Source organism: Chelon labrosus (genome assembly GCF_963514085.1).
Source record: "Chelon labrosus genome assembly, contig: SCAFFOLD_315, whole genome shotgun sequence".
NCBI lineage: Eukaryota > Metazoa > Chordata > Actinopteri > Mugiliformes > Mugilidae > Chelon > Chelon labrosus.
Window position 1 is genome coordinate 1 of NW_028181662.1, and position 10,000 is coordinate 10,000.

A 10,000-nucleotide genomic window follows, 5' to 3' on the forward strand; every position below is an offset into this window, starting at 1 on the left:
TTAGGGTTAGGTAAATGAGACACGACATGAAAGTTGAGCTGGCTGTTTTTCTTTTTTTGTTGCTCCTCTGACGCATCAACCAATCATATGTGCTTTCTTCACACATTATCGTGTTATATATATATACAGGCAATGCCCATTCCAAATCCCAGTCTATGACGTCGCCAAACGCTTGAGTGACACTCCAACGGAGACTCAGCAACAATGTTGTAGCTTTTGTCACTGGTAGTGTGAATGCACCATTACATATCTGTTTTTCTGTTTTTTTTGGTTATGAACAAGTACAGTAGTCTTGTCCTTTTCCAGAAGTTGTTTCAACTTAATGTTTAATGAATTTAACAGGAATTGAGATTAGGGGATTTTGTGTATGTAAGCATAGTTCTTGATGGTTTACATGAGTGGAAAACATAATAGCAGTTGTTGGGAGAGTACCGGTAATGTGAAATGGGAAATAATTACTGTAAGATTAACCAGCTACTCAGTGGGGTTTTTTTTCTCCGCTGTTCTCCACCTGCTGAGTTCCTAGAACTGAATTTCATAAATGTTCGGGTGATGACAGTGAACGAATCTTCCAGGTACTTCCTGGTTCCCAGAAATGTTGTCAAGCACGAATCAGGAAGCAGATGTGGCATCGCAATTAAGATGGATTAACGCAACAATGACCACATTTCTTATGACTTTTGAACAATCAGTACTTTAAAAAGCAGTGAGTGAGAGCGATGGAGAACACCTCTTGAACACCGAGAAACTTTCATTCTCATCATTGCATGAGTGTGATACGTACATCTACAAATAAAGGCGTAACAAGTCGCGTCTTGATGGCTGAACGGTTGGAAAAACACAACCGTTAACAGCAGCTGTTGGCCAATTTCACAGCAGAAATGCAAAACAGCCACAAAGTATAAATGTCTGTGCCCACTTTGACCACATTAAAGCAATGCCACACACTTTAAGGAAAACTCCACCTGTCCATTACAACGAAGGCTCATGAGCTTCTATTCAACACATAGAACCATTCTCTGCACTGTGATCTGCTCTGATATTACTCTACTTATCATTGCTGACGGTAGACTTCAGTCCATTTCTTGCCACTTTGCATTAAGACCCACTTATCTCTTCACTGAATTTAATTTGAGATGATTGGCCGTTTAATAATTCACCAGAGCAGGTTGAGCGGAGACACACAGCAGGTGTCAGCGTGTAGAACCTAAATCCGTCTTTCTGCACAAAACCTTGATCCTGTCTTTGTGTTACACTTTTTAATCATCTATTGTGTGATAGTGATCACGGCGTAGAAGCAAGAAGACACCAGGAGATGCAAACGACATGCATGACAAGGTGCTGCTCAAATTCAACAGCATCTGTGGACAGGCATTTTTTTGCGACTGGCTCTTCTCCAGCAGCATCCTCGTGTTGCAGTGTGCAGAGAGCTCACCTCCGTCCCAGCCTCCCACAAACTCACCGCAGCCTGCAGCGCGCCAACAAACCGTTAATTCATCGGCGTGCCCGGCGTGGCTCTCGCCGCCAGCCAGATTAGCACTAACTGGCTCTGATTCCCTTCGATAATTTATGGGTAAAGATGAGCTGCTCGAATTGCTTTATGGAACGCACTCTACACAAGCAAAGGCGCTGAAAATGCATAATGAGAATCGCGTCCTTAATCAATCAGAAATTATTTATATGCACTTTATTGTCGTTGCAGATAGTTTGATGGACATAACATGTAAATCAAGGAAGAATCTAGCCAAATAAAATCATATTCTTCCCTCACTTGCATAAATTCTACTGATGCAGTTATGTCAGGGGGTGGAAAGTCCTCCAGTACTGCAGTGTTTATAAGTGATTCCACTCCTCTGCTGTGCTCCTCTGATTTGAATGTTCCCACAGCTTTCTGCCTCTCTCAGTTTTATATGACAGCTCTTGCAGTGACTTTGCAGAAAGACGCCACTTATAGTTAACAAGAACATTCTCAGCACAGACACACGTCAATGTTATAAGAAATGCCACTTCCTGCACCAGTTGTTTTATGTAAGCTAACGCTATTTGTTTTGCAGTTTGCACTGTTCCTGGAGTCTAGCAGCTCAATGTGTCTGGAAGCTTCTCAAATGCCGCCCCACATCTTCATGCAACGCACGAGCCATCCGAATTACCCCATTAGCAGAATTATTACACGCGCCGTGCTGCCAAAAATAGATGAAATGCAACAAACTCTTAATCCCCTTGAGAGGATTGCATCTCTTTCCAAATTCAACAGGTGGTCTTGTAAAAGATATCACTTTTCCTGGATCCCGGCTCTGCTCTGCCACTTATGCTGATTGTCTCTGCAGCTATAAATCCTTGCGGGAAGTTCAGGAAACTGGAGGGTTGTGTGTCCAATCGATTCATACGCGCGGACGTGCACTCCGCTGGAAGTTGACTTCACCGAATGGACGGGACCGTTGGATTTGGGGGTTGACTGATTCGTGTGTTGTATTTTTCTTGTCTTTTTGCCATTTTAATGACACACCGCGGCCAAGAAATGTCAAGGAAAAATGTTTCAAATGGTTTTGTGTAAATGAGTCAGTTATCTAACAGATAACAACTCGCTTCAGTGTTACTTCTCAGCGAGACGTGAGGGGACATGCTCGTTTGAAAGGTTAATCTCTGCGGATGACTGGTTTCATCCAACACACCGCGGCTGTGTTTGTCACTCCCCGAGCTTTCTGCCTCTCCTTTTGCTGCCTGGTAATGGAAACCAGCAGGGGTCCGGGCCCTGGCTCAGCAGCAGAGGCAGTGTTATTCTACCGCTCTGTCATCCTGGCCTTGATGAACAGAAGCAGGGGCAGTCCAGGCGCGGCAGCAGGAGGGAAGGGGCGGCGAAGCCCAGGAGAAGATTGTATGCATCCACGCTCCTCACTTCAAAGGGCCTCTCTGATCAAGATTGATTGCTGGCTGAGCCAACCTGCACGAGTCAGTGGGTTTTTAGGAAACACTTGCTTTCCCCTGTAGATGGAATCTGCAACTTTAAAGGCTATTGTGGAGCTGGATTGTTTAAAACTAAAACCATCCTCATGACAGCTATCAGAGCAGAAGCCTAATGAAAATCTTTGAACGTGGCCAGCAGCCAGACTGCATGGCTGGTTAGGAGCTCCTCCCACCTCCTTGTGCTCTCTCTCTCTCTCTCTTACTCACTCTTTCTCTCCCCACGCTGCTGCAGAGGACTCTCGCTCTGCTCCAGCACTCCACCTCTGCACAGTGAAACAGCAGCAGCAGCATGCCCGCCTGGAGCCGAACGCAGCCTGCGGCAGCTCACAATCTCCTGGCTCTTTAACCTGTCGCATGTGGAATACGCGATCACAGACGGGATACCGACTTGGAATCAGAAGAGCACGTACAAAACAGCTGTGCTGATTGATTTAAGATCTGTTTTTTTATTTTATTTTGGATAGCTTTTGTGTTGCCAGGGAAGAGAAAGTCCGAGCAGGTAAGCTGAACGCAGCAGGCAGTGCATAACCTTGGCTACTACGTTACGCTGAAGCTGCTGGTTTTCCTTTTATTTTTCTCTGATACACCTGTTCTGTTGACTGGTGACACATAGGTGAAGCCATTTTTATTTATTTATTTATTATTTTTGTCATATTACATTTCCTATTGTTGGGTTGCATCAACGCAGCCGATGGAAATATATACAATTTTGCGTAAAGATTACAATGACATAGATTTCTTTCCCTACTCCAATAACCCAAACCAAATATGGCAACGCAAATAAATCCGAATCTAATCTAAAAAACAAAAACAAAAAAAACGGAGGCTCAAACCGAAACACGTGGGGTGTTTATGGATTATCACGAGTGGATGTTAAAACAAGACTCGTAAAGCAAAATATACACATAAACCTTAGGAAGCTGGAAGTTTTAGAGTGAAAAGTTGCGAAGTTTTGGCGGAAATCCCTCCGACAGGGGGGAAAAAAAACAGGTTGTTCCCCCCCTCCTGAATGAATGGGCTGTGTGAGGGAGCAGGCGTGACAAATGTTGCTCGTAAAATAATTTGTATTCAAAGTGGGTGACTACACACGCTGACCCGGTTATCAGACTGTAACACGGTGGACTGGAAGGCTGTCCAATTATTTTGATTAGGAGCGATGCTTTTCTGCAGGAATGTCATCCAATTACGGCTCCCTCTTTTTTTTTTTTTTGGCATTCCCCGGCAGTTCAGTGAAAAGCAGCCGGAAGGACAACGAGGCAGCGAATTGCAGTCGCCCTAGAATAACAAACATCAGACAACTTGTAGTTTGTAAAGGCTGCCCCAATTTGCGCATGTGTGCGTGCGCTCTTGGTTGTGGTCGGGGGTCACATGTGCCTCCTGCTGCAGAAAGATGCAGCTTTACCAAACTAAAACTGCACCTCTTGTCACCATAGATCTGAGGCCAATTTATATACTACTGCATCCTGAATGCATCCTTAAACCCATTACACTCTGACTCTTAGGTGAAACAAGTGTCTAATTTTAATTTCTCGGTGATAATGTTTAGATTATGGTTGTCCATTTAAATGTCTGAGCCAGATCAGATGTGTTTGAGACCTCTAGTGGCTGGGAGACTGTTCAGTGTGTGTGTGTGTGCAGAGGTCAAAGAGACATGAGGAATGAGGCTTGTCACTTCAAGGTTTACACTGTCAGTGTGAGTTGGCCCCAAAACTTTAAATTCCACATCCGACCATCATCCCACCTCGAGTCGTTTTTCTTATTTTTCAAGCCTCTGTCTCCTAACATACTCATGAGATGTTCTTTATATTGAAGGAGGAGGCTTGAGATTTGCCATATGGCTGAACTTCTAGTTGGTCTGCCCTGTGTGTGTGTGTGTGTGTGTGTGTGTGTGTGTGTGTGTGTGTGTGTTTTACAAGAGGAAGTGAGAAATATTGGACCTTGAGCTTGAGAAGTTGTGCGGAATGTGGACAAGGGGCTCTATCTCTGTTCAAACAAGCCGGGCCGATCCTGTCAACAAGAGCTTGGAGTGTGTCTCAGTTTTGTCTGCGGATTACAGGCGGAGCGCACAAATATTTCAGATGAGACTCCCCCACGCCTTGCTCCGCCGCCGCCTGCTGAGAAAGTGACCGATGGCTTTTTCTCCGAAGCGGCAGGCGCAGTAGCCCAATAATTTGCGTGCCTCTGATCAGTCGGCGCGCCGTCTGACTTACACACAATGCCATAAGACCTTAGGCAAGGCTGTGTTTCCTCTGTTGTCGCAGGAACGGTTAAACAAACAGGGAGCTAGCGGGTGCTTTCCTGCTCAAACTGAGTCAGACAGAACAAAGAAAAATGTAAACATGCATTATCTTTACCAACAGGAAAACTCTTCGTGCCTATAGGATTACTAGATTGCAAGGTTATTACCCTGGAGCCATGAAGTCTTACCACAGGCATTTGATATCTTTTTAGGTTAGTTAACAGATCAAGAGTCACTTTGGCTGAATTAACTTTTAATTACATTACAAGAAATTATATCAACTTAAGCTGAGTTAGTCTTTGGCAAGTAATTGTTGATCCCTTTGCTTTTAACAAATCTTTTCTAGATGAATTTAAATAGGGAGCTAATGTTGCTCTGTGTCAGTGCTGTACCTTGTTGAGAGGCAATTAAAGCTGTGTAAAGACCATAAAAACGGACTCCCAGATGCAAGGAAACAAGTGATCTCTCTGAAAGGGTGTTGATCTTCTCACTGTCAGTCCAGTTAAACAGGACACAGCGAGGGAGACGAAGGAGGTGTGTGTGCGTGGGGCTCTTGTTTGTTTGCGAGAGAACACACATGTGGAGTGTGTTTTGTGTGTGGAGAGGGATGGGGGGGAGGTCGTCGTGGATGTGAGATTCACCCTAGTGAGAGACTTGCGCCTTTAGACATTCCTGGCATTCCGACCTCCGGGATGCTTGAGGCTCCTCCGTCTTCTTCTGGCATGTCGGGGGCTGCAGAGGACTCTGGTGGGCTTTTATGTTGCTGGGCTCACACCGGCGAGCCCTTTGGTTGTACGGAAACCACATACCCGCTAATTTAGGAGGCCATGGGAACATGTAGCAGAGCAGACATCAGGTCTTCTTCGGTTACATCCACGTATGTCACATAAATCTTATCAGAGGCCCTCTGTGAGCGTAGAGACACTCGTTAGCCTGGACTCCAACATCTTTTAATCTTGAAATAGATGTTAGACGTCTTATTTTTTGCTAAGATTTCAGCCATTGTGATCCAGAAAATTGTAGTTCAATTGAGGTATAGAATGAAAATGAGCAAGTCAGAATCTGGTATGCCGCCTTTCAAAGAGTCCAATGCTCACAAAGTTGGTGTTGTTCTGTTATTTGTAATGTTTGGAAGAAAAACTATGGTATCTTCAGATTAGTCACAGTTTTAATGAGTAGTTTTACTTGTGCTCAATGCCATGTGGGATTATGATATGGCCTATAGCCAAAAAGTCATTACACTGACTTAATGATTTCATTCCCTCAACAGTGCGCCTCTGTCTTCTTTCCCTGTCTTCTTTCCAGCCATGAGAGTTCAACCCGTATCTGCCGGATACCTCCACAGCCACTTCTGACCAAATCCGCTCTAGCGAACCAAAGATGTCAGCGTGCAGCGACTTTGCAGAACACGTGTGGAAACCCGGCTCCTGCAAGAACTGCTTCCACCCGCTGAGTGCGCACAAGACCGTCGGTGTCCTGGATGGCAGCGCGCCAGCCTCTTGTTTGAAGAGCTGTCCGGGAGGTGATGAAGACGCTGGAGTGACGGCACCTTCGCAATACAGCAAGCCAACCATTGCTGTCAAACCCACTATGATGAGCCTTGACACAAACGAGTTAACTGACGTGAACATGAACATTGAGCAGGTGAGTTTCTCAGTTTGCTTAATCTTTTTAGTGTATCTTTTTGTTTCTGCTTTTAATGCATATTTATGTTTATGTGTTGCAGGAGAACACAAAGAGCCCAGTGGACCGTTTGGGCCTGAAGAAGCTCTTAGACCTGTCACCTCTTTACATTGATAGCAACGGCTGCAACAAGGCCCACAGAGATGCGGTTCTTCAGAGTCCTGATGCCAAGATGGACTACAACAACTGCCTCTCTTTGTCTCCCAGTATTCTTCCCAAGGACTCCATGATCATCAGCAATATATTTGTAACCAAGGAGGAAGGAAGGGGTTCTCAGAGTTTAAAGAAAAATGCCAACGAAGACTCCCGCAGGCAGCAGAATAGCATGGCCGCTATTAGGACCAAGAGCACTTATAATGGAAATGGTGTGACTACCAGGGCAAATTATCAGGAGTCCCATCAGGCCTCTGTGGAGATACCTTTGTCAGTGGATATCGTCCCTTCCAGTCCTGCCATAGTTCATGGTAATGCTGTAAGCAGTGGGAGTACTGCCACTGTTACCACAAAGACACCCAGCACTTCTTCCACTTCCTGCACCACTGCCTTAAGTGTGGACAGCACCCGCCTCACTAGCCCGACATCCCCCCACTCTGTTCCTGTCCTGTCTAAACAGAACAGCCTGTCAGACTCCACTTGTTCTTATCGTAGCAGTACAGATTCGCTTCCTGGGCCAGAAGGGTCAGGAGAAAGACAAGACAGGTCAGGAAGTCCATCAGCCAGGGATAGTCCACACTCGACTCCCAATTCTCCATATGGACCACTGAACTCTGAACCCATTTATGCAGAGAGCACCAAGAAAAAGCGCAGGCCGCAAGGAAATGGAACTCAATCCCATCCCGAGTCCCCAAACCAGACTAAGCCGTCCCAGGGCTCTGACGTTGACCTTTCAGGAGAGAGTCAACGTGCCACCATCACTGTGATGGCTGCGCACACAGAGGAGAACAACAGGACTTTCTACCTGAGCAGCCCTGATTCAGCTGTCAGCACACAGTGCCACATCAGCCCCACTTCACGTAAAGACCCCAGCAGCCCAGCCTTCCGCTGGCCCAGCCCCAGCCACAGCGCACCCTCTCTGATCACAGAAGCCTGCCACCCCAGACCACAGTCTAGCCCACCCATTCCTCCAAAGAGGAACATCCGTTCCCCCAAACTGGGCACCTCAAGCCTCTCACCGTCCATGTCTTCTCCAGTCCCTCTTCCTGAACTTCCCAGACTGAGCACCCCCACCCTCACACCATCCATTTCATCTCCGGTCCCTCTCCCTGAACTACCCATGCTGTTCCTGGTCTCTGGCCACTTCAAGGTCCCTACAGAGAACCACAATGCAGCATCCGAACGCTGGCACAAGCCCCACCACCACAGCTCTGGCTGGAATTGCCGCATTGAAGAAGAAGAGGAGGAGGAAGAGAGAGAGCGGAAAGACATGAAGAAGAAGACGCCAGCCGCCAGCCCGGGGACAACCTCTCAGCTGACAGGCCCCCTCAATGGTGCTGCTGTCTGGAAGGAGGCCAGGGACTGGAAGGCCCACAGCAGCCCCCCTTCGATGATAGAGCCAGGCACGGCCCCCCCGGCTGCCCCCAACAATGGTTCCTGTCAGGGGGAAACCGAGGGCACCGGCGCAGAGGCGGAGGGCAAGCATAACGGGAGCATGCCGGCCAAGCAACCGTTGCATGGCGGTTCATCTGAGCTGCTGGCAGCAGGGAAGGGAGCTGCCAACAATGACCCCAATCCACCTCCTCCTCCTCCTAAAAAACTGCACAGGTAAGAATAACAGAAAGTTTTATTGTTTGGGATTTACAGATTTAGTTGGTATTCAATTTAGAAAATGAAAATGAAAGGTACGCAGTTCCTTAGAATTTGGAAACTACCATTTATTCCATGTTTTATGCAGTTGTTTTCCTTGGAGCCACTGAAAAAAAAATCCCACACACGTAGACACCTCACATGTACTTTTTCAGAAAATTACCTTCTAAATTTTTCACAACCTTGCGTGAGTGTACAGCACAGGGAGGAGGGCAAAGCGCAGGAGATACGCCAGCCGTCGTGTTGAAAGGACAGTCTAAAATACTATTTACAATAAGGCGCGGTTCTAAAAGGAGTCCATAGATGTTTAATTAAATGCTTGTGGACTGTGCCCTTAGTGAAACGTCACTGCAATGCATTTATCAAACTTGAACTTCCCTTTATAGGATATATGCATCCTGTTCTCTTGTACTGTATCAGTGACTTGCATTATCATTAATGGCACTGTAGTTCAGCTTCCATTACATAATTTAGCACTTAGCACATGCACTTAGTCTAAATGCATAAATGTGTTTTGCACTTAAGTGAGATGCTATATATCTATATATATCTCGAGAGATATATATAATTATAGCCCGATATTGCTTCTTGTGCAGTAGGAGTCACAGAAGATTGCTTGTAACTGTGTGCCTGAGCACACGCATGCATTTTACCGCAGTCTTCTGTACAGTGCCTTCTCCTTTGGCAGCATCATTATTCAGCCCTGAATCAGCCTCCATTCTGACGCCTTGTGATCATTCAAACCGTTCTGGCGTATTCCTCAATGCACGCCTTGTTCCATTCACGCCAGCAATGTGACTTTTTCAGTTCTAATTAATGCACAAAACAAGCCCGTTAAATAGTCTGCTGCTGTGTCACGTTGCTGCGAGTTTGTTTTGGCCGCAGCACAAGAGAGATAATTGAGAAGAAAGACAAGATAACAGGCCTTTTCCATTTGTGTTGTTGGACGGGGACAAAGCCGTTATTATCATGTTTGAAATTGCCGTAATCATACTTTGGATTTTTGATATCCAGAGTTCGGTGCTAAAATGCATATCCAGGTGTTTTGGCGTTTAGTTCCACCTTTCCACTGCTCATAGTCTCTGTAGACATTTATTCTATTTACTAATATAACGCTGCACTTTAAGTTCCCATGAGTCCCCATGAGGCTAAGAATACATTCTGCCGCCTGAGTCAGCTCCCCAAAGCAGAAAAAGAAGAAGAGGCCCTGTTGCTGCAGTTATTAGAGCATCAAATGTTCCCCTCAAAAATAAACTCAGCTTTGTCTGGGACGGCACGTGTTAACGCACCACTGCTACTTCCTCAGAGCGA

The 10,000-nt window shown here is 46.1% G+C and overlaps 1 protein-coding gene across 1 annotated transcript; it reads left to right on the forward strand.

Annotated features, from left to right (window-relative positions):
* Nucleotides 1-3,238: 3,238 nt before the first annotated feature.
* On the forward strand, nucleotides 3,239-8,651 carry LOC311509817 (uncharacterized protein; the record flags this gene model as incomplete). Its single annotated transcript, XM_084575254.1, has 3 exons — nucleotides 3,239-3,463; nucleotides 6,509-6,847; nucleotides 6,930-8,651. The coding sequence occupies exons 2-3, from the start codon at nucleotides 6,584-6,586 to the stop codon at nucleotides 8,649-8,651; spliced, it is 1,986 nt and encodes a 661-aa protein (XP_084431380.1). The 5' UTR covers nucleotides 3,239-3,463; nucleotides 6,509-6,583.
* Nucleotides 8,652-10,000: the final 1,349 nt, after the last annotated feature.